Source organism: Lynx rufus, unplaced genomic scaffold (genome assembly GCF_022079265.1).
Source record: "Lynx rufus isolate CCGP_SWC_20201006 ecotype Redwood Valley unplaced genomic scaffold, mLynRuf1.p SCAF_7, whole genome shotgun sequence".
NCBI classification, from domain to species: Eukaryota; Metazoa; Chordata; class Mammalia; order Carnivora; family Felidae; genus Lynx; species Lynx rufus.
The window spans coordinates 31,866,797-31,891,952 of record NW_025814889.1 but is presented as its reverse complement, the minus strand read 5'-3'; the positions used below and the strand labels follow the sequence as shown (position 1 = coordinate 31,891,952).

The 25,156-nt window shown below is 36.2% G+C and overlaps 1 protein-coding gene across 18 annotated transcripts in view; it reads right to left on the bottom strand.

Annotated features, from left to right (window-relative positions):
- CREM (cAMP responsive element modulator) overlaps positions 1-25,156 on the bottom strand; it is a 72,004-nt gene that overhangs the window by 26,790 nt on the left and 20,058 nt on the right. For 8 of the 18 annotated variants that reach the window (XM_047067264.1, XM_047067268.1, XM_047067263.1 and 5 more), the window contains exons 4-6: positions 7,455-7,601; positions 4,515-4,612; positions 3,779-3,921 (exon numbers count right to left, since the gene is read on the bottom strand). In XM_047067264.1, coding sequence (XP_046923220.1) covers positions 3,779-3,921; positions 4,515-4,612; positions 7,455-7,601 — 388 coding nt within the window. Of the gene's footprint in view, positions 1-3,778; positions 3,922-4,514; positions 4,613-7,454; positions 7,602-13,339; positions 13,809-25,156 lie in introns of those variants that run through there. The other 10 variants (XM_047067272.1, XM_047067278.1, XM_047067269.1 and 7 more) reach the window with 4 other exon arrangements.

The following is a 25,156-nucleotide window of genomic DNA, read 5'->3' as shown; positions in this document are numbered from 1 at the left end:
ATCTCTTTTTATGATGGATTTTGGACTGAGCCACTTACCTTTAATGTGTAAGAATTCCAGTAAGGATGAGTTAATACAGACACATTTTAATAAGGTTCGTCATAAAATAGAGTAGGAGCAAGTGGAGACAAGGGACATTTAGGAAAAAAAAAAAAAATCTTGGGTGATAGTCCTTAATTGGTAAGAGAAGAGGTCAGGTATAGCAGAGTAAGGGATTAGAAAACAAAAACCCAAAACAAACAAAAAAAAACTTTTTCATTAGAGAAAATTTAATGAATTAAGAAACTGCAAACTTAAATGTCTTTAGTTGCTTTTACTCAATATATGTGTATGACTCTCATTTAATGGAGATCTTAAATATCTTAGGCACAAGTAACATTCTTTGCTGATTCTGAGATTATCTGAACTGCTATCTTTCAGAAATATTCTTTTGAGACATACAAGATTTTCTTTGGCCAGAATGACTTAATTGGCATACAACAAACCTATCACTAAGATCTGTACTTCCAGTAAAGATTTTGCAAGTGTAGCTCTTTTACGTGGTGTTGCAATAATGAATCCCTGCCTATTTAGTTATTTTTACTACTCCCTGGGAGTAGCCTATCCTAACTTTCACTTCTTAGTTTCTGTGATTAAAAAAATAAGTCGAAACAGTAAGGCCTACTTCTGTCATATAGCTAACTTTCAATTATTAAAAATATAACTGATTATATATGGGAAAGCCTGAGTACACTCATTTATATTTTATTTCTTCAACTTTGACACACAAAGTCCTTTAGTTTATTTCTTTTTGTTTTTAACCCCAACTACCTCATTATACCAAATTAAAAATAAGCAATCTAAAATAATAATCTTTGAGGGAGCCTGGGTGGTTCAGTTGGTTAAGCGACCAACTCTTGATTTCAGTTTAGGTCATGATCCCAGGGTCGTGAGATAAAGCCCCATGTCGGGCCCCACACTGGGTATGGAGCCTGCTTAAGATTTTCTCTTTTTCTCTCTCTTTCTCTCTGCCTCTCCCCTGCTCATGTGCCTGCTCTCTCTCTCTCTCTCTCAAAATAAATAAGCATTAAAAAAAATGATAATCTTTGAAAAAATAAACAAAGTTTGGGGGAAAGTCATCCACGAATAAAAGTTGAAGAAAGAATTAAATACCTAAAAAAACACATTTTACAGTAAAACCTTATAAAAGGGTCTCGAAAACAGATACCCAGAAGAATCTCCAAAAATTCTAGTAAAATAAACTCCTCTAGCTAAAAACCAGTAATTGTTTCTATTTCTAGATATCCAGGAACAACATGAAAGCATTAATATCTGTTAAGTTATTCCTACTAAGAAATACGATTAATGAAAATGGATCTTGTCTATATGTAAATATACATTTACCCTCCAATTAAAGTAAATGTCTTCTAGAAACTTTAAATGTTAGTATTCACCTTTCAGAAGAAACAATTATAAACCTAAGCAAGTGTCCCTAAGTGTCTAACAGATGCATTTTTAACAAAGTTAGTGTCACTTTTCATGAACCAATAAAACTGGTAATTTTTACCTGCAGACAGCACATACAGAACAAACACAGCTTTTAGTTAAAATAACTACCAGGATCTAGTGTATGGGTCCAAATTAAAGAAACCTCAATAAAAGACAGTCCATGACTTGTAACGTGGCAAACAGATAAACGTCCGACTTCTAAACTTTTGACTTGCTATTCTCCTGACTTGACCACCCCACACCCACACTGACGTTTCACACAAAGCCCCTGCTGCAGGCACACACACTCAGAGCACAAGAAATAAAGGTTCTGTTGTTAGCTGGAGGGAAAAGTTTAATGACCATGTAGGAGACACTGCCATAGCTACCTTACAGCTCTGCTTTGTGTCAAAAGTAGCATGTCTGGCTTTCTCCCACTTTTACCTGTTATTTCCTTTTGCCCAGAGTTTGGCAATTTTGTATTATTCCCAATTCAAAGACCCTGAGATGGGAAAATAAAGCTTCTCTCTCTGATCCAGTTAGTGAATGGCAGGACCCAGTGCCTCCTCCACATCATCTGTAGCCTCAAAATTCTCTCAACCCAATGTTTTCACAATTTCAGATTTTCAGCTAATAAACTAGGCAAAATAAACTATAGCACCCCCCTCTGTATCACTTGTAAAGAGATCACCACTTCTATAAACTCTGAAGCAGCACTGGGAAATGCCAGGAAATATTTAAGGTGACAGCATCTTAGATCGTTCCCCAAACTTTAAGATGTCTTAGCATTATTTTATCAGTAATTTCCAACCTTTTTCCTACCACATCACAAATAGAAACTGATGGTATGTACACAGCCCACTGCTCAAGGCCAGATCTGAATAGCCAGGAGTCTCCAGCAGCTCCAAGCCCTGGTGGGCCACGCTTGGGGATGGAGGCATGAGGCACTCACACTCCCGTACCTGTGTGCTACACTGCAGAGGCATACCAGTTGGCAAATTCTGACTTACAGTTCTAAAACTCCCACCATATATTCCCACTGGGCCAGACAAAAAGGCATTTAAATCAGAGAAGTAATACAAGAAAAATAACAGTTAAAACCTCAAGGTGTGACTCTTTACAGAGACAGTGGGGAGTTTCCTTTTCCTAACATTGACTTTGGACATGTCCACTCAGCACCCTATAGAGGCTGTGGACAAATTATACCCCAATTCTGCTAGGTATCATGGTATGAGCTACCTGAAGAACCACAATTACCAAGGGAGATTTAGTTTAATATTGCAAATCTGCCACCACCAAAAGAAAAACCTCTAAAAAAACTAGTGACTACATAAGATCTGTTCACATATTAAGGATTATAGTTTAACAGCCACATCTTAAGATTTGAGAATTTTTCTAGGTATTACTTTTTTTTAAAGGGAAAACAGAAGACATATGTAAAATCTTACCATCATATTTAAACCAACATAGTACTTATTACCACACATATTCCATTACCTAAGTAGCTTTTTTTAAAGATGGTTTTTTTTTTTTCTGTCCTTTTTCTGGCTTTTCTTCCCCCTTTTTTCTTTTCTTCCTAGCTCTTATTTTTTTACTAAAGCATTTTTATGTATATCAAATGTACTTGATTTGGGAAAAAATTAGTGCTTTAATTAGAGCAAAAAGCACAGAATTAACAGCCCATTAAAATGCACAAGACTAAATGTGAATGTATCTGTTTATTTACAGCTTTTGATGTTTAAAATTTCAAATAAAATGATCTGTCCAATGGCTGCAGTTTTTAAAAATAAATCATTTTTCCATTCTCTTCTAGAAAAAGCTGCAGCACAAATTAACAAAGAGTAGTGAAAACATAATTACATTTAAAACATAATTTAGAAAACATTATGTACCTCTTTTAGATTAGGAAGCATAATATGTAATTGTTGGTAACAAAAGCCAACAAGAATGAAATACAGACATTTATAGCTTATGTTCACATGCATCTTATAAAGACAACAAAAAACAGGTAAGTTTTAAACTTTTACTAGACATGAATATAAACATATAAATAGGCAAACCCTTCCTTTATTTTCACCCAAAAGTTTTCTTCTATATTCAGTCAAAAAATTTTGACTTTTCAAAAGTATACGACAGCTGTCAGTACAAATCTCTTACTTCTTTAACATTTACTTTTCATTCTATGATACATAGTTTGGATATTATGATGCATTTTAAAATGGAACAGTTTAATGCTGAACCCAAGTTGCTTCAATGTAACTAGAGAAGACTTAAAGCTAGCACTGTACCATATCGAATGCAGCATACATACTGTATTGCCCCGTGCTAGTCTGATATATGCTAGTCGGTACTGCCATGGTAGCGATGTTAGGTGGCGTTCCTTCTTCCTCTGATTTTTCTTCTTCAATCTTGGGAACACCAGGCACATCAGAGGAAAGTTCATTCAGTATTTTTCTAAAACATAATTAAACAACAGAAATAATTAAGATATTTGAATGAGATTTAAAACAAAAAAGCTATAATGGACTAACTGCTTTGATATAAAATTATTCTCCTTTTTAGGAAAAAGTATCATTACAGGGGCGCCTGAGTGGCTCAGTCGGTTGAACGTCCGACTTCAGTTCAGGCCATGATCTCGCGGTTTGTGGGTTTGAGCCCAGCATTGGACTCTGTGCTGACAGCTCAGAGCCTGGAGCCTGCTTTGATTCTATGTCTCCCTCTCTCTCCGCCCCTCCCCTGCTTGCACTCTCTCTCTAAAATAAATAAACATTAAAAAAAAAATTTGTGGGGCGCCTGGGTGGCTCAGTCGGTTAAGCGGCCGACTTCGGCTCAGGTCACGATCTCGCGGTCCGTGAGTTCGAGCCCCACGTCGGGCTCTGTGCTGACGGCTCAGAGCCTGGAGCCTGTTTCAGATTCTGTGTCTCCCTCTCTCTGACCCTCCCCCGTTCATGCTCTGTCTCTCTCTGTCTCAAAAATAAATAAACGTTAAAAAAAAAAAATTAAAAAAAAAAAATTTGTTTTAAGTATCATTACAGTAGGAGACTTACCTATAAGAGGGTCTTCGTGAAAGGATTTCTCTACGTTTATGAGAATCAATTACACCTTCTGAATCTGCAGACTCATCTGTCTCTGCAATCGTTGCTACCTATAATACAAAAGTTTCTGAAATGCATCATAAAATATATGACCTCCTTCAATCAAAAAATGGTGCTGAAGGGTCTGTGTGTGCAGTACTAAACCAGCTGCTGGCAAAGCATCCAGCAACAGAACACACAGAACCTACACTAAAGCAGCTCACACCTGGCATTAGGAAAAGGAGCACAGACATACACATTTCAACTGTAGAGCAGGTATGTGTGGAAAGGAATGGGACAGATAATAAATAGTACAGAAATGCAAATGAAAGTCGTTGGAATGGCAGGTGAGGCTTCACAGGAAAGGACTAAATATAAGATACATAAGACCTAAGATCTCAACCTTGAACATACTCTTACAAATCCAGCGGGGGATTGAGAGGCAAAATAAAGCATCTCTACCTCACTGCCCTCTTCACAATACCACAGCTGACTTGAGAGAGGTCTTCAAGTTAGACATTAGATAGGTTCAAAGAAGCAAATAAAAAAGTAAAGGGGTGCCTGAGCGGCTCAATTGGTTGAGCGTCCGACTCTTGGTTTCATTCAGGTCAGGTCATAATCTCACAGTTCATGGGTTCAAGCCCTGCATTGGGCTCTTCACTGACAGTGTGGGGCCTGAGTGGAATTCTGTCTCTCTCTGCACCTCCCCTGCTCACTCGCTCTCTCTCTCTCTCAGAGTAAATAAACATTAAAAAAAAGAAATACTAAAAAAAATTAAGAAGCCTGATTAAAGTTAGGATTTATATATCAAGAAGGTTGGGGCTTGATGGTGGTAACTCCTGAAAGTCAAAATAAGGAATTTCTCCTTAAAAGAAAGGTCAGAGTTTTAAGTAAGGTTTCATTTTTCAAGTCACATGATAATAACATGATTATAAGGAAAGGGTGAAAACTAAAATAACGAATCTCTACAACATGACAGTTCTCAATATATTTAGCCATTATAATTCAGGGCATAGGGTAGTTCTGAGTTTATAAAACTCACTTTCCTTATTGTTATAATTATATGAAAATTTGATTTGGGCAAAATCAAAAGAACTTATTAACATGTCAACAATATGAGCAGGAATATATACTTCCCAAGGCACGCTGATGTACATCTATGTTCACCTACACATATAATCTTACACATCTCTGGTCATAGGCACTCCACACATAAGCACACATACCAATAGAACTTAGAAAAAATGTTGTTGCAATCAACAATCATGTATCACCACCAAACATTTACCACATTATACTGGGCTTTCACACATCTCTCATATAATTATAACTAACCCCTTATGTGAGGTAGGATACTATTTTAACCATTTTAGAAAGGTGAAGCCAAAGTTCATGTACAGACATTAAGTGACTTGACCACTGTTCAACAAGTAGGAATTCTAAGACAAGATCCACTGGCACTTACCTCTACCAAGACAATTAAATCATCCACATAACAAAATCCAAAAAAGCTTACTGAATATAAGGTAATACTTTCTTCCAACAGCAGCCAAGTTAAAACTAGAGTAGAAATACCTGCACCCCAACAGAAGTCATAATTCAAAAAGGAGAGTGGAAAGACTTTCTTGTTTTATAATTACAGTCAGAAAGATTCAGAAAGTCTTGGAATCAAGAGTCATTATGGAAAAGAACAAAAAAAAGACTGCTAAGAATGACTCTTACTCTTTTGAAAAGATACCTGTGTAGGAAAGATAGCTAAGCTTTTAATGAATGTGGATTTATTACTTCAAATATAATTTTGCAAACTGTTTCATTATTCTGCAATAAGCTGTACTCAAATATGCAAGGGACGAGATTAAGTATGCATATCTATGTTTTCCTCAAGATCTTTCTGTCATCAACTATGTTCAAGTAAATTTCAACATTTAAAGGATAATTACTGAAATAAAAAAGGAACGGAAATAAATTCAATAACCAAAAATTACACTGTTAACTGCAATTAAAATAAAAACTTGGGGCACCTGGGTGGCTCAGTCATTTGAGCATCCAACTTTGGTTCAGGTCGTAACCTCATGGTTTGTGAGTTCGAGCCCCTAATCGGACTCTGTGCTGACAGCTCAGAGCCTGGAGCCTGCTTCAGATTCTGTGTCTCCCTCTCTCTCTGCCCCTCCCCCATTCACATTATCTCTCTAAAAAATTAATAAACATTAAAAACATTTTTTTAAATAAAAACTTTAAAAAATGCATACTTAATTTATATCTATTGATGCAAAAAATGTTTTAGGTTCAAGAAATGTTAAGGATTTGTGACCAACTTTGATAATAATAAATAATAAAATAGATCTCCAGATCATAACCACAATAATCCTGTCTACAAAAACCAAGGTTTCATCTGAGAGGGGTTCGTGATGTAGAAGTCTAACACCAAGGTGACAAAAATATCCTATGTTTCCTACAAACTACACATATTAAAGATAAACTTAAATTTCCACCTACCTACTAATGTGAGTATTCATGAAAACAGCCAATACTATAATCTTTACTATGTTTATCAGACATCTTTGCCAAAGAATCCTCAAAATATTTTTAAGCACCACTGGAGAGCTTTGCCAAATAAATCTGTGCTTGAGTACAGAGCAACAACTCAAAGAATTACTCATCTGACAATTACTCATTCTGCAAATTGAGAGCTAACAACCAAACTGCAAATCTTTGGTCAAATCTATGTATCTCACAGGGCACAACACACTCCACATAGGAAAGGGAAATTCCTCCAAACTTCTAATAAAAAGATTTGAGCATAAAAGCTACACAAAGAAAAAAAAAGATGGTAAATGAATTCGTAAAAGGGGAAAAAAAAAAAACAAAAAACTGAAGAAAGTCAAAGACCAATCATCCAGGAAGGAAGCTAACCTGAACAGTTTGTATTTGTGGTGACTGAATAACCGATGGCTGTGGTGTCTGAATTACTCCCTGGACATGCACAGTCTGGCCCGAAGGTAACTGCACTAGAGTTACAGCTGGGGAGCCTCTTCCGGTGCCTGATCCAGCTACAGAAACCTGCAAAAACGATCATCATTGAGGATTAAGGCTGGATCATTTTGTTTTTGTTTTTGTTTTTTTTTTTTAAAGAAATACCAATCACTATTAGGACTGGCCAATTCTTCCTTTCTTTCTTCTGCTTCTAAGAAACGATGAGCGTGCTGGGGTACTTACCATTAGGAGGCGGTTACTGTGCTGAACAGTCATTCTCTGATGTGATAGATATTAAAGAACCCATGCTCCTCACTTTCAGTTCCCATGCTTCGCTGGCGAAGAATGTTCCAAGCGCAAAGTTCTAAAGCAGTTAAACTACCTCACTACAACCTCAAGACTACCAACAGTGAATCCTTATTTTGGCCAGAGTATAAACTACCTAACTTCCTAAGAGAAACTGGAGACAGAACTTAAATGTGGTGAATTATTTTTTAATAAATGAAATGTTTGCCACATTCTAGTATTACTCCAGATGCAAGTTAATGCCTTGTCTCTATGCTAATGGAAATCAGTTACTGTTATCCCCCCATAATCACAAAAAAGGCACAGGCCAGAGGAATTCCAAGACCCCTCATGCCCTTAGTGTGTGTGATCCAGAGAAAGTACATGCCTTGGAGCTGGTATGGCCCTCTTACAGATTCCCTCCCTGCTAGCTCGAGCATCTAGAGAAGAGGGCCAGAACCATCATTCAGCTTGCACAGAGTACAGCCATCTCCCAGCACCCCTGAGTGCTTTCAACAGAGACCTGTACCAGCAAAACACAATACCTCCACTCCCCTGGATTTAAAACCTGCTAAGTTTCCGACTGAGTAAACAACCCAATCCTATAGGCCAATGTAATCTTAGAAACTTTGCCTCCTTTTACTGTTTCACTACTCATTATAACCTACTCAAGAACCAAAGACTTTGGATATGAAATAAGTGAAATAAGCTACCAACTTCTATCATGAATGGTAGTAGAACCACAAGATCTAAAACAAACTTTGAAGGAAGTCTCTGTGTAGTGCCTCACATTAAGAAACACCAATCTAAAAAGAGGTTAGAGTGGGAGAGAGCCAAAGCATAAGAGACTGTTAAAAACTGAGAACAAACTGAGGGTTGATGGGGGGTGGTAGGGAGGGGAGGGTGGGTGATGGGTATTGAGGAGGGCACCTTTTGGGATGAGCACTGGGTGTTGTATGGAAACCAATTTGTCAATAAATTTCATATATAAAAAAAAAAAAAGAAACACCAATCTACTTTCCAATCTACTTATACTTTAAAGCAATTACTAAAAACTGGGTTTATAACAAATAATAAGATTTATTTACAAGATCATTTCCTTAGAAAGCAAACTTCTTCGGTAACTTGGAAGTAAAAATTGTTCATCCATGCAAGAGAACCTATGTGGTGAGCATTGTACTGGGTGCACTAGGGTATAAAGTAGAATTGACAACACTAACACCTAAGAAACAATAGCACGCCAAACAGTATAGAACTAATTGCTCCATTGTACAGGTCATGAAAGTCAAGGAGTACAGAATAGAAAGATCAGCATGGGCCTGAACAGTAAGTAGAGGCTTTGTGTAGAAGCCACAACTTGAGCCAGGCCCTGATATGAGCTTGCATAACCAACAGAACAGGGCAGAGACACCCAAAATGTAGCCCACAGAGAAAATTCAGCCCACCTGCCCCTGCAGTATTATTGCCTACGTTAGATTTTTGGGGAAAGAAAAAGATCATGCCATAATAGAATCGATAAATTTAATAACTAGAAGTTAAAAAAAAAAGGGGGGGGGGGAGGATTTGTTTTACAAATGACAAACCAGCACAAAAGACAAAGCTGTATGAATAATAAAAGGGCATCCACCCCTTTGTGGGCCAATTACCAAAAGGTATTCTTTTCACCACACAAATAATTCTCAAACTTTTTAGTCTCTCAGGACACCTTTATACTCTTAAAAATTACTGATGACTCAAAAAGCTTTTGTTTATGTGATTTATATCCAGTAGGGTGCTGTCAACATTTGTCAATCAGTTTTTGGGAAAGGAGAACCTTGATTTGAAAGGTTTGCTGATTTCCATAATGTAAAAACTCCTACTGTGGCAGATTTCAAGTTACCAATGGATGACACTGAACATAAAGTTGGAAAAAGATGCACATAATTGGCTCTCACAAGTCAGCTCCAGCATACCATTGGTTATGTGCATTGATATTTATCATATTAGAAATGAAAACTGAAACATTTTTACATTTTAAAAATAACAATTCCATTACATGCTAACATAAATAGCATTTTATTAAAAATAATTACATTTCCAAAACAAAATATTAGTGACAAGAGTATCAATGCTTTACTTTTTTATAAATTCTTTTAATGTCTGGTTTAATTTAAATCAGCTAAATTCTCATACCTACTTCTGCACTGAATCTGTTGCAATATGTTATTTTAGTCAATACCTGAAGAAAATTTGGACCTCACAGACATATCATTGGAAAAGGAAGAGTAATATAATAGCTTTTTCAAAATATGTGGATAGTGTTCTTTGTTACTACACCAAAACTCAACAGGTGGTTGCTTCACATAAAGATTAGTTGCAATGTGGAATCTGGAACCATATCAGTTACATCCACTGACCAGTCTTATACTTTGAATGGATCCCATGCATGATTCTGTAACACGATGCAGTAGTTATCTGGAAAATATTGGCTCACTCAGTTAAGCAGATCTCCCAAATGCGGCCACATTTCATGATACTTTATCAGAAAATCTCATTCATTAAAATCAACATCAATCTCATCAGAATACTATAAATACTGAAAAACTATCAAGTTCACAATGGTAGATGCAGGACTTCCAAAATTCAAACTGCTTAAAAAGCTTAAATTTTTTCATTGACAATAAACACTGTCAATTGTTTTCCTTGAAGTGACAAGCTTACTTCATTTGCTTTTAAGAAAACGTTTTCCAAATGCTCAAGTTTGAATAGCATAGTTTGGCTATTGGCCATTCTTTTAAGAAAACTGATGTCCTATGGGAAAAAAACCCAGCTAGTTCATCTCGCCACTCAATTACTCAAGTGTTTTTCTTCAAGAACACCGTCAGTTTTTACTAGACAGAAATGCTTTCAGTAAACATACCGATTTCCTAACACAGAATATTAAAATAACATGTACTCAAGGGTCAAGGTTTGATACAATGGGTAATATTTATTGCTTCACCAGGGTATTTTTAAGTGAAACTGGTATTTTTTTGAAAACTGCAAGAGAATGTCCATGAAGAACACAATGACTACTGGTATAGTTTGATGCCTCTGACTTGATTCATGCTAAGGCGCCAACAGCTTTACCCCTACCCTCTTCTATTTTTACACCCATCAGTGCAAGTATCAATATAGAGAAAAAGGAAAAGAAGCCTTAGCATTATTATGAAAATACTTTAGTCCTCCTAAGCCTCCTGAAAGTCTCCTGGAGTCTCTCCTAGGGTTGTGCACACCACACTTTGAAAACTGCTGCTGTATCCCAATGTAGCTCTTAGGCCCTGGCTCACAGCGTAAAGAACTGAGCAACACAGCAGGCTGTGATATCAACTACACCACAGCAGCACAGCTGGAACCAATATATCCAGTAACCCTGATAGAGAGTTCAGATGTCAGACTGAGTAAAATATAATATGAATTATACCCCAGGGTACTATAAGTATTACAGACTGGACCTGCAGATTGCGATGGCAGATCAGTTTTCTCAAAAGAATGGCCAATAGCCAAACAAATTATGCTATTCAAACTTGAGCTTTAGGAAAACATTTTCTTAAAAGCAAATGAAGTGAGCTTATCACTTCAAGAAAAACAACTGGGGCGCCTGGGTGGCGCAGTCAGTTAAGCGTCCGACTTCAGCCAGGTCACGATCTCGCGGTCCGTGAGTTCGAGCCCCGCGTCAGGCTCTGGGCTGATGGCTCGGAGCCTGGAGCCTGTTTCTGATTCTGTGTCTCCCTCTCTCTCTGCCCCTCCCCCGTTCATGCTCTGTCTCTCTCTGTCCCAAAAATAAATAAACGTTGAAAAAAAAAAAAAAAAAAGAAAAACAACTGACAGTGTTTATGGTCAGTGATAAAATTCAAGCTTTTAAGCAGAAGTTTTGAATTTTGGAAATCCAGCTTCAAAGACGTTAGATATTTTGAAGAATGAACAACTCAAGAAAGATTCATACAGGTTTGATAAATATAAATCATGTTCTAAGTTGCTTTACTTACCTTTCAAGTATAATTTTCAAGATTTTAAATTATTAAATAATCACTCTATCAAAGTGGCTTAGTGTCAAGAATACCTGCTGTGGAAAGGGAGCTAATATAAACGGTATTCCTAGAATTCTGGAGATGAGTTATAGGAATTCTATAACTACAGTGAAACTTCTCTATGTCCAAACTCTGGGCAGTGCAAAAGCTCACAGGTCAGCTCTTTTGTTAAACTGCTGAAATACACGTAGAGAACCAGCAGAAATGACATACCCTAGAGTTAGAATTAAGATATATCTTTGGGGAAAAAAAACAAAAACAAAAACAGAAAAACCCCTTAGATCTAGAGACATTCTATATTCAGACATTCTATTCCCATTGATTTTACCAAAACTGATGTGACTAGTATTAGTCCTATCACTGAACTGGTAGAGTTAATAGGCTAAACCACCGTTATTCATTAAAAAACACAACAAAACCTCATGTGGCTCCCTACATTTACATCTTAGTATTATCATTATATTATACTGATCACATGGGCCACAAGTGGAATATACAGCATCTTGAAGTGGTGTATTGTACACAGGTGGCATAGAACGAACACTGGCAATGATTCAAGAACATGCATGGAAGTTCTAAAGCCAAAAGTGGGTAAATAAAGAAGCATCTTTTTGTTTTGTGTCAGGTGGTAGATTCAGTTTTAGGTAGGCCAGGTTGAAAGCAATGGTAGGGCAACGAAGTGAAAATGCTAATAAGAAGGAGAATTGTGTGACTGATGCCTTAGAGCCAAAAAAACAAAGATCTGAGCAACACTAAGAAAGAGCAATCTATTAAAAGTATTATAATTACTTTATTCATAATGTGCAAACAGAATTCTAAAGAAGCTCTGGAAAAAGAAGAGAATTAATAGTCTTTCCTAAAAAGACATTGGTAAAGGGACATAAACTTTAGTTCATCTGAACTAAAATATGCATACTGCAGGTAGAAATAGAGAAATATTTCTTATAAATGTCAACTACTCATTCCAAGGCTAAATACACACAAAAAATCGCACAGAAACAAGTCATACTTATGAATTAACTCATTCTTTTATTCTCTTGACAAATACTTATTGGGAGCCTGCCATGTGGACCAGTCTAGACAGTGGAGATAGTGAAAAAGTTTCTGCTCTCCCAGATCAGGAGACAGAAAACAGATGAAGAGACAAATGTATCATTTTGGGTGGTGTTAAATTCTTCAAAGAAAAATGAAGCGGAGTAAGAGATCAGAGAGTGACAGGCAGGGGTAGTGTGGAAGGAGGCTAATCAAAATATACCTGTTGTGGAAAGCTTCTCAGAGGAGGGAACAGTTGCTTTTATAGAAAGCTTAAATGAAGAGAGGGAGAAGGCCATAGGAAGATCTATGAGTATATTCATCACATTCCAACAGTCATGTAGACAGCTCCTCAAAAAACAAAAAAATAAAATGGGTATATTTTATATTTCATATTTATATCTCTTTTTATGAGGCTCAAAAAGTGTGTAGAATGAACTCATAGTAGACATAATTTACCTTTTCTTCCAGATCCCCTGAATAATCCTCTTCTATTGGATGCCTGAAACATAGATTATGCTGATGCCACCACATCCACCACCAACCCCACTAGACAGTAGTTGATCTGAAGTTAAACTGATGCAACCGACAGCCTTACTTGGCTTTGCAATAATAATTTAAAAATCCTTATAACGACACTTGTAACTGGGAAAACCTCACAATGTTGAAACACAGCACTTGATTAGCACCTAGTGGACTACCTCCAATCCGTAGCCAGGTTCCCTTATGATGGGGTTTATGATGTCACAGTGCAGCTGCAAACGTCACAGAGCTATTGGGCCTGCATTCAAGACAGTTAATAAAGGGTGGGAAAAAATATGAATTCACATCATAGCAGATCTCACTGTCACTTCTGCTCCTGAGAAATCAAATCTAAACATTACCTATTTTAAGGACTACAATTAAAATCTACTAATACTCTAAGCAAGAAGATGGGAAACTATCTTGATTTCTGTGTATTAAAACAAGATTCTTAAAAGAGTCTGTTTCTTCTATGAGAAAAAAAGTGTTTACAGAATATTTCACATATTTTAAGGTTGGAATCAGGGAGATAATATTATAAAAGTGAACACCTGAATAAGATGCAAAATATTTCATTTTATTTTTTTTTAAAGTTATTCTTGGGGCACTTGGGTGGCTCAGCTGGTTGAGAGTCCAACTTCGGCTCAGGTCATGATCTCACAACTCATGAGTTCAAGTCCCGTGACTGGCTCTGTGCTGACAGCTCAGAGCCTGGAGCCTGCTTCAGATTCTGTGTCTCCCTCTCTCTCTCTCTCTGCCCCTCCCCCACTCACTCTGTGTGTGTGTGTGTGTGTGTGTGTGTGTGTGTGTATCTCAAAAATAAATAAAAACATTAAAAAAATGAAAAGTTGTTCTTAATTGTACTAAATGAAGAAAACACAAAATGGAAAATATAGACTTTGTCTCATTTTTAGTGTCCTTCTTTCCTACAGAGTTTCTTTTCTTTTCTATTTTTAAGTGTGGCTAACAGACTGCAAAATTCAACACAGTTAAATTTTACTTAATTTTACCTTGGGAATTTCAAATATTTACTGATAACACACTTAGCACATAAGACTCAGATTTTTGTATCTACTATGTTAAAATTCTAAAGAGAACTCCATGGGAATGCTGTTGTCTCACATCCTTTTATTGTGTGTGGGGCATAAACAGATACTATATGAAATCTATAATCTGAATACTATAAGAAGGGGGAAGTGGGTCACAGTTTCTGGTACTGTAAATATAAATGGCCGAATATTAAGTCTCTTTAAAAAAATTCTCCTCTTGGGGCTCCTGGATGGCCTAGTCAGTTAAGCATCTGACTCTTTGGTTTTGGCTCAGGTCATAATCTCATGGGTTTGTGGGATCAAGCCCTACATTGGGCTCTGCACTGACAGCACAGAGCCAGCTTGGGATTCTCTCTCTCCCTCTCTCTCTGCATCTCGCTCGTTCTCTTCTCAAAACAAATAAAAAATGAAATAAAATAAAAATAAAAACTAAATTTTTTTTAAATTCTCCTCTTGAAAGCAAAGCAAATATTGGAATCAAGTCATTCTCAATTATACAGAGTCTATTTTGATTATACATACATCAAATAAGCAGGGAGGATCGTTTGAGCACAAATTAAAATTAGGGGTTCTTCAGCCTTTGAAAAACAATGTTCTAGCTGATTTGTTTTTCCTACCTGATCCTTATAGTATCTTGAACTTCCTATTTGTAACAGTTGGAACATCATTTTTTTATGCTAACCAATATGAGATGTGCTTCATTAATCATACTATATTTTAAAAGCACTATGAAAATGAGTATTATCTTAAAGAAGTCATAATTCTTTTAACTTGAGAACTTTTAAAAATCAATTTTATATTTGGTTTCAGTAAGACTGAAACTAAAACTGATTATAATTACATATTTGCCAGATGCAAATAAGCACACCTAATGAAGCTGCAGTGAAATCCTGAGCCCAAAATGGCATTTACCGACCAGATATAAGAATCATAAATATTGAAACTACTCTTAACAATAATACAGATCATTTCTAATAACGAATAAGAAATGTATATGCCAAAAGCCAGAAACCACAGAACAAATGTTGAAAACCACTTATTAGCCAAACTTCAGGTTAATCTTTATTTCTGAGCAAAAAACTCTTTGTAAGAATGTCTATAAAGCAAATTGCAATTCACTTGAATTATTTTATTTTGTTTCTTCAAGCAATAACTTGGTGTAAGTTCCTAAAGTGTACTGAACTGGCAAAAAAAACAAAAACAAAAGCAAATACAAAACCCCGTAAAAAAAGTAGTAACAGGGGCACCTAGCTGGCTCGGTTGGAAGAATGTGCGATTCCTGCTGTAAGTTCGAGGTTCACATTAGGTGTAGAGATTACTTCAAAAATAAACTTCTTTAAAAAATAGTAATAATAAACAAAATGTGGTGTAAATACACACACACACACACACACACACACACACACACACACACAAAGGAATATTATTCAGCCTTTAAACGGAAAAAAATCCTATCACATACTATGACACGGATGAACCTGGAGGACATAATGCTATGTGAAATAAGCCATTCACAAAAAGACAAATACTGATCCATCCACTTACATGAAGTATCTAAAAGTAGTTAAATTCATAAAAACAGAAGGTAGAGTGGTGGTTACCAGGGGTGAAAGCAGGGGTAAAAGAAAGTTTGCATTTAATGGGTACAGACCTTTGGATTTACAAGATGAAAATATTCTGGAGATCTGTTTCACAACAATGTGAATATTCTTAACACCACTAAACTGTACACTTAAACTTGTTAAGACTGCAGATTCATGTATTTTTTTACCAAACACAAAAAATAATAAATAACTATGGCCCCATATTTGGTGGATATAGTAACTAACTAGCTTCTTGGCAGGAAAGCATTCAATAAATTGATTGTACCAAAGGCAATGGGACTGATTTCTTCATCATCTTATAAAATATAATTCTAAAACTCTGGGTGCTCTTGGCCCAGAGTTATGGTTCAACACTTAAAATGGGTACTGGGGCTAGATATAACATGGAAATAATTAATAATACATCAAAATGGATAAAATTTAAATTTTCTATGCTCTTCACACACCCCAGATGAAAAGCTGAGTTGGAATCTAAATATGTAACTATCCTGGGGTGTCTGGGTGGCTCAGTCATTTAAGAGTCTGATTCTTGGTTTCGGCTCAGGTCATGGTCTCACAGTTCCTGAGATCAAGTGCCGCATTGGGCTCTGTGCTGAAAGCGTGGAACCTGCATGGGATTCTCTCTGCCTCTCCCTCTCTGCCCCTCCCCTGATCACATGCTCTCTCTCTCTCTCTCTCTCAAAATGAATAAACTTAAAAAAAATGGAACTATCTTAATCTGCCACTGAACAATATAGGAATAACAGTTTACAGTCTATATGTAATAGATACTGCATAGTACTGCATGTGTGTGTGTATACAGCAACTATATATAACATGTATTTATTATATTCCATTATTATGGAATTTCCAAGGTACTGTCTGGTTCAACACAGAGTACCCTATGTATTACAAGTAGACTGCTTAATGAAATCTAAAACCAGATTGCCTGGGTTCTAATTTTGGCTCTGCCTCTAACTAGCTGTGTGAACTATGAAAAGTTATTCAGTCTCTCTATAACTTATTTTCCACAAGTGCTAAGAATGAAAGAAGTACCTTTCTACAGAGTTGTTATGAGGACAGAGCCCAAGTGCCTGGCATATACTGAGCATGCAGTAAATACTCACTTTTGTTATTTTTATTATTGTTGCATTTCATTTAAATAATTTAGTCACGAATTTAGAGGTTAATTAATTTACACGTATTAGTCCTCTGATTTGCAAAGGTTAAAATACTTTTTAAGTCCTCCTCAAAATTCAGGTGGGAAGTTAACAAAATTCAAAATCCAAATCAGTGACAGAATATGACTAGACCAAATTACATCCTTAAATTTTTTCAGTTTCAGTCCAAAGGTCAGAGTACATACACAGGCAAGTTAAAGAATTTTGCTCCTAAAAAAAGCATTATAATGAAACTTGGTCTTAACATGAACTCTAAAGTCTAGTAATAAATCATAATTTAGGTTTTTAGAGCCAAAATGGCATAAAGAAATTCTTGCAATGTTTTTAAATCCCTAAAAGAAATCCAAAATATAAACATTTAGGAGCATAGGGCACCTGGGTGGCTCAGTCGGTCAAGCATCTGACTTCAGCTTAGGTCATGATCTCATGGTTTGTGGGTTCAAGCCCCGCGTCAGGCTCTGTGGTGACAGCTCAGAGCCTGGACCCTGCTTTGGATTCTGTGTCTCCCTCTCTCTCTGCTCCTCCCCCACTCACACTCTATCTCTCTCTCTCTCTCAAAAATAAACATTAAAAAAAATTTTTTTTAATTTAGGAGCATGAAACATACCAATTAAAGAAAGTTCATGGCATCATAGCAGAATGTTGCTTATAAAACAACTATAAATTATCTTTCCTTTTCTATACCCTCTGGAGGCCTATTTGAGCACAGTCAGTAGATTTATATTACTTTTGAATGAATTTCTAATACAATGTATTTTTAAACCAGTATAAGCCACTTCGTCTTAAAGCCTAATGGCAACCACTGGCCTAACTGCTACCACTCTAACCATCTGAGGCAGGTTGGTGTAATGATAAAAGCAAACAGGTGCCAAGCACTGTACTTGCACTTCACACACCACATCTCCTTTACCTTAATCTATGAAATTAGTATTCTTATGTTTTTAAGAAATGAAGATCAAAGAATTCAGTCTTAAGTATTAACTTAAAACTATATATAAACATTAAGAAAATAATTTTGTGTCTTTAGTGTTACAAAATAGTACGAAAAATACTTCACTACTTTTAAGTAAACAGCTACATTTAATTCAAACTGTGCATATATGTATTCATGAGAGTTCTTTTTCCTTACACCAAGTGCAAAGTAGTAAACAAGTCTTTAAAAAAGGTAAAACTAGAAAGTTCTAAGGACCTGGGAGACCAACTTACACTAGCAATACCTATCAGTGTATTAACATATCTGATTATCAAATATATACCCATTATTATTTTTTTTTAAAGGTATTATCTGCCAAAGTAGAGGTCTACTGCTGTATAGAACATACCTATTTAAAGGTAAGTTTTTTTTCCTGAACTATTTCTGTTTGCTTCATCTTCATTTGATATTGTGTCTACTTAATACATTCACTACCATAAGCAGGCTTTTCTCTCCAATGCCATTTTGGAGAACCATGAGAGATTTAGCTGTCAGGCTTATAAAACTCACATTTCTGAAGAGCACTATTAAGCTGCCATCACAATTAATCAATGAAGTGAAAATTTCCAAAAGCCTCTGTGTTTTGTAGTTCTTTTAACAAATCTAATTCCTTTAACAGTTTGGAGTTTACAAAGGTCGTAGCAACGTTAAAAATTAAAATCAAACTAAATAACCTCTGAATCTTATTCAAAGAAACCACAAAAATTAACATTCCCTTTTTTCAAATTTCAATGTCTACTTTTTGTTGTTTTTTTCATTATTGTCATAAAGTTAGAATAAAATTTACCATTTAACCATCTTAAGTTTATAATTCAGCAGTAAGTTATATTGACACTGTCGTGAAACATTCATTCAGAACATTTTCATCTGGCAAATCTGAAAGTCTGTACCTCTTAAACGTCAGCTTACCTATAAACCATTCCCTGAGCCTACTCTTTTACTAGAAAACAATCACAGAGAAAAGGGTAAAAAGAATAACTATGTTTACACTCGGTTCTTTTTCCATTACTGCTAGTGACAAACCACATGTTTTACTAAAGCTGAGAACTTGGAACATGAAACAAAAGGTATCCAAACCTCATAGAAAATCATTACAAATGAGGGAAAATCTTTAACAATCTCTCCAGCACTAAAACTAATTTGTATGTATTTCTTTCTGATTATAATAAGTATAAAAACTAAATCTTTTTCTGCAATTTGCCTCTGATTGCTTTAAACCTGCTTAAAGCACCTTTAAACATCAAATTTTATTCAAAGTTTTATCACTAAGATGCAAATGTAGAGTGCATCCTACAACTAAAAACTAACGTTTAAAGAAATGTACTTAGCTATTATATACAAAATTACAAAATATGAGTACAGATATAGAAAAATAACATTCTTGTTCAAACTGAACAAGTTCACAAATTACTCTCACTTATGTCCCTCAAACCTTGAATTACCTTCATGAATGAGTTATATTTCAAAACTGTATTTTCTTGAATTAGTTGACTAAAGAATATCATACAATGCAGATTTCACATTTACTGAAAAAAATTCAGTTTTACTTTTTCCTCCAACTTTTGTTCATTTTTGAGATCATTCTAAGTGAATAAAACATTACATAAACAATTAAATTAAGGCAATGAAAAAGAGCCAGAAGAAGGAATACATAAAAATAAGGAGCAATAGAAAATTAATACTGAAATGAAAATTTTTACCTCAAAATCTTGAGAGGAATATTTTTCTCCTTCAGGAAGAATCCCTCAAGTAACGGAATTAGTAAGTTGAAGTTGGAAAACCAAGATTCAACTAAACACTAAGCTTAAACTAGATTTAGTTAGCTAACAGTAAATATACTAAATAAACTAAACACAATGCAGCCGATCATTAGCATACAAATAGGAAGCTGCTGACCCATTATCAAGAGCAAATGTTGCTTTTATTTTGTCTCATTTTGTGATAGCCAAACACATCCTTCCTGGTCCTACTTAGGGCCAAGAAGGTGGATTTTTGGCACAGCTAGCCAAAGCAATGAGAAATGTCATCGTAATTGTCCACCAGATTGAAACAGAAAACATAAAACTCATACATTAAAATGTGTCTTTTGTTAAATCATTCCTGCTTCAACCCCTCGCTGCATGCCAGGCCTGCTTTCTTCTTCTTTTTAAAAAAAAAAATTTTTTTTTTAATGTTTATCTTTTGAGAGAGAGACAGAGCACGAGCAGGGGATGGGCCGAGAGAGAGGGAAACACAGAATTTGAAGCAGGCTCCAGGCTCTGACCTGTCAGCGCTCACGAACTGCAAGATCATGACCTGAGCCAAAGTGGACGCTTAACTGCTAACTGACTGAGCCACCCAGATGCCCCTGGGCCTGCTTTATTCTGAGGTGCTTCTTTAAATACTGTTTGCATTTAAAACAGACAGGATAAGAAAGGAGATCAGCAGAGCATATAATCCTTGAACAGTCCCTAGTGGTTTTCTCTGCTGCCTATAGTCTCCTTGTTTCTAAAAATACACAGGTCCAAAGGAAAGATTAAATTTATATTGGAACAAATTCTCTTGAGGCAATATAATGACCCTGATTATCTCCAGAGCTTCGAGCTCCATGACTCCTGTGATTCTGCTCCTTTCATCTTTGCTGAAAGCTTGAGAACTGGTCATTTATAAAGAAGAGGTATTTCAGAGAAGAGGTGCCAAACTCAGGCCCACAGACTTCATCAGCCGCTCTAAGGAATGAGGCTCCAGAAAGCCAGTTTTAAAGCACATCCTTTCCAGTGGCTCCATGTGGATTATTACCTCACCTACCCACATCTTCATGGTGGCATTAACAATCCTCAAGAGGCTTACAACAAGTAAAGTTCAGGGTGTCCTCAATCTTGCTTTCAGAGTAGAGTACACATTTGTGAGATAAATGGGAAATGTGAATAAGAAGTACATATTATGTCAAGGAATTATGCTTGATTTTATTAGGTATGACTGTGACATTTGTTACAGTAAAAAAAGTCCATAATCTTTTATAAGTTGTATACTCAGAAGTAGGAGTAAAATGACATGATGTCTGAAATTTGCAGAGTTGCTTAAAATACTTCAACAAAAAAAGAAGATAGATGAGACTATAAAATCTTAGTAACTGTTTATATATACATACATATAAATTTATAGTAGCATTGTTCTAGTCTTGTATATGTTTGAAATCTTACATTATAAAAGAAAGTTTAACTTCCCATTATCCATTTAAAGATTGTATTATTTCCAGAGGATGTGCGACTATTTTAAAACTAATTGTATATACAGTAATATATACATATGTATATACTTATGCACACACACGCGTGCACACACACACACATACACATATGTGTATATACACATATATAGTAATTTTGCTTTTCACCATTTTGGCTTTTGGACAGGACTTTTTCCTGGTTTGGTTATCTAAAATAAACTCTCCAGGGATGCCTAGGTGGCCCAGCTGGGTTAGGTGTCCGACTCCAGCTCAGGTCATGATCTCACGGTTCGTGAGTTCAAGACAAGTAGGGATCTGAGCTGACAGTGCAGAGCCTGTTTCAGATCCTCTCTTCCTCTGCCCCTCCCCTGCACGTGTGTGCTCTCTCTTGCGCGCTCTCTCTCTCTAAATAAATAAATAAAAATTTTAAAAATAATAATAAAGTAAAATGAAATAAACTCTCCAATTTATTACCAAGAGTTTTTCCAAGGGGAGAGGGGAATGGAATCTAGTCTTACATGGCAACACATACACTTAACGAAGAAGAAAGCAGCTTCAATTAAAAATAAATCAACATGAAAAATAACTCAGGCAAGAAGAAAGCCAACTCACAATTTAACCTCCAGGATTTGCCACCCCAGGGTCTGTTTATGGAAACTCCTGCTTTCCAGCTCTTTGACATTATCACCACTGTGACTTCTATATACTTTTGAAGACACACAGAAGGAAAAGACTCCACTTATATCTGGGAAGTTATAAAACAGAAAAACTGGAAACTTAAAACTCTAGCCTCCCTTTGTACACACAGAGGCCTGAGGGCACAGAGCAAGCTCAAGCTGTCAGATCTTCATGAATGTGATGGTTTTTGGAGTACCCTTGATTTGGTTTTTGGAGTACCCTTGATTAGCAGAAGCTTTGGAAAAGCCAGGGTACTCAAAACTACTACTAACAAATGATCAGATGCAAAGGATCAAACTGATCAAATCTTTTGGTCTTTTTGTTCCTATACTAGTTAATGGTAATTTGACCATGTAAAAATGAAATTAAATGTTACAAATTCCTCTCTATACAAAATAGTCCTCTAATCTGAAAAAAAATGAAACAGGTGGCAAGTATACATTGACATCAGGAATTATTCAGAAGAGTAGTCACTTTTAGTATGCATTATAGGTTTAAAAAAGAGTTCAACCTGATTTCCTAATACTTATATAGTATTGCATAATAATGAATACCTCATAAATGAACAGCTTCAGGCATCACAAGAATATAAATTGGTAATCATGTTTAGAAAATTTTGACTACTAAGAACTGTGTCCTAATTCTTCAAAAAATCATGATCCATGCATGGCACAGAGAATAACTCTTAGTTAACCAAAGTAATCACTGATTCGACACAAGGGTTATCTTAATCTCTCAACATGCTTAATGTGTGTAAGATAAAAACCATAGTTTATTTTTTGATCCAATCTTTAAGACACATAGAAAATAAAATACTAGAGCAAGTTCATGTACTTGCTATTCAGATTTAATAAATACCAACATTTGATTAGTTGAGACAGTTAAAAAAGCAAGCATTATAAATGTAAGCCACAGGCTTTTCCTAGGTCTGATTCAGCCTTCTCACATGTGTCTCTCTCTTTCCATTTTCCTTAAAACACTCAACTTTCCCATACCCCTGTTCTAACTTTCTCATACCCCTGTTCTCATTCCTTTGTCTCACAGATCCATCTTTCTCTATAATTACACAGAAAAATTTTGTGAAGAATCTATACTCCCAATTTCTACCTCCTCTACCTCTTATTCATTTTCTAATCTACTAAAATCTAGTTTCTGTTCGCTGGACTCTTATTTAATTCTAAGACCTCATAAATTCAAGGTTATTTTTTAGACTTCATATTACTTGAACTCTTTACTAACTTCTGAACTGACGCTCACAGAGCTGGGTGTCACCCAGGCTGAAGGTCCTCAGAATTGCAAATTATCAGTTTTAGACAATGGAGAGCTATTGTTTTGACTGTGCAGGCCCACAAGAGGGAGGGGGAGGCTCTGTGAGGGTAAGTGAGCCAGTACCTAAGAGGAGGGCGGTGGAGGCGAAAGGAAGATTTGCTTTCAAATACTGCTTCAGCAAAGAAGGGCGGAATTACAGATCAGGAATCATAGTGATAAAAGCTCTAGAGGATCACAAATTTATGAAAATATATATGTGTACTGTATTCTATTTACACGGATCATAAGACTAAAAGATATATACCAAAATGTTAACAATGATTAAATTTCTGGATTTCAAGATTATGGACAGTTTTTATTTTCTTCTTTATAATAATACATATTTTGTTAATTCTCTACAATGAACATACATTTTGTTAATAAGAAAAAGGCTGCCCCCCCTTTTAAATAGCAAAAGGTCTGCATGCCTGTGTCAGGGTAACAAAGAGGGGGTGTTGCCAGGGAGATGCAGTTCCACAGAACACTTGTGAGAAAACCCCCAGGGGGTGAGTGGGTGTTAGAAGTTTGAAGGAGGAAGGAAAAGCAGGCTGGGTGCTTGGGGTCCTGTCCTGGGGATGAAGGACCTCACAAGAACCAGTCTGGCCTGAAACAACCCAGGAAGTACCTGGTGTTCCCCCTGGACCTCCAGTCAGCCATCTGGGTCCTTTCTATCCTCCCTTCAAGATCCTATGAAAATCTCACCACTCCACCATATCCCATAATACCATGATTCCACATAAATGGTGTCCTCTCTACCCGTTGGCTGACTTCCAATCCAACCTCCACATAGTCCACACAGCTACTAGTGTTCTAAACATAGTGAACATGGAAATATTTCAAGAATATTTAGAATCCAGGATACTCTACACTCTCAAATGTACATGACCTCTGCATACCTTCACCAACTCAGCATCCCAGCCCTGATGCTGGGCTCCAATTAGCTTCTACACCTGTAGTTCCCTGACACCATGTACTCTCTGGCTTTGTGCCTCTGCACACACTCTTTCCTGGCCTACCATATGCTTCCCTATCCTTGTCCGCATGGCAGACTCCTACATCAAACCCTTTACATCTAGCTCAAAAGTAAGAATCCTCCGCAAAGTACTCCCAGTTAGCAGCTGCTCCCTCTCCTCTGTCAGCCTTACATAAAGTTTTATGGCACTTCTTACACTATTGGAATTATCATTCAAACACCTGTCTTCCCCACTAAACCATGAGATATTTAAGGCCAGAAACTACACCTCCCCATGCATCTAGCAAAATACCTACACACTGTAGGTACTCAATAAATATTTGATGAGCTAAATAAATGTGTTTGTTTTTACTACATATTTTTATACATATCTCAGAAATAAATTTTAGGAGCTGAAAACCAGGCACTAACTCATACTGGTAGTCTCTAAATGAGACCAATTCAAAGATCTAGCTAAAAAGAAAGTAAAGATCAAAGCAAATATATACCAGGCAAATGGGAAGATTTCTGCAGTATTTCTACCCGAGAATATAAGACTATACCAACTTGGAATTACCAACCTTCTCAAACAGTAACTTGAGGATTACATATCATGGACAGGTTTTTGTTTTTCCTTTTGCATAAGTGGTGGTGGTGGAGGGAGCACGGCAAAGTGTCTGTTACAAGGCAAAAGTAATTAAAATACATATCTTCTCTTTGAAATCAAATCAGCAAGAATGGCTGATAACCAGGGAACAGAGGAAACTTAAGGTCAACTTCAAGAAAATAGAATCTGCACATACTTCTTATTTCCATATAGTT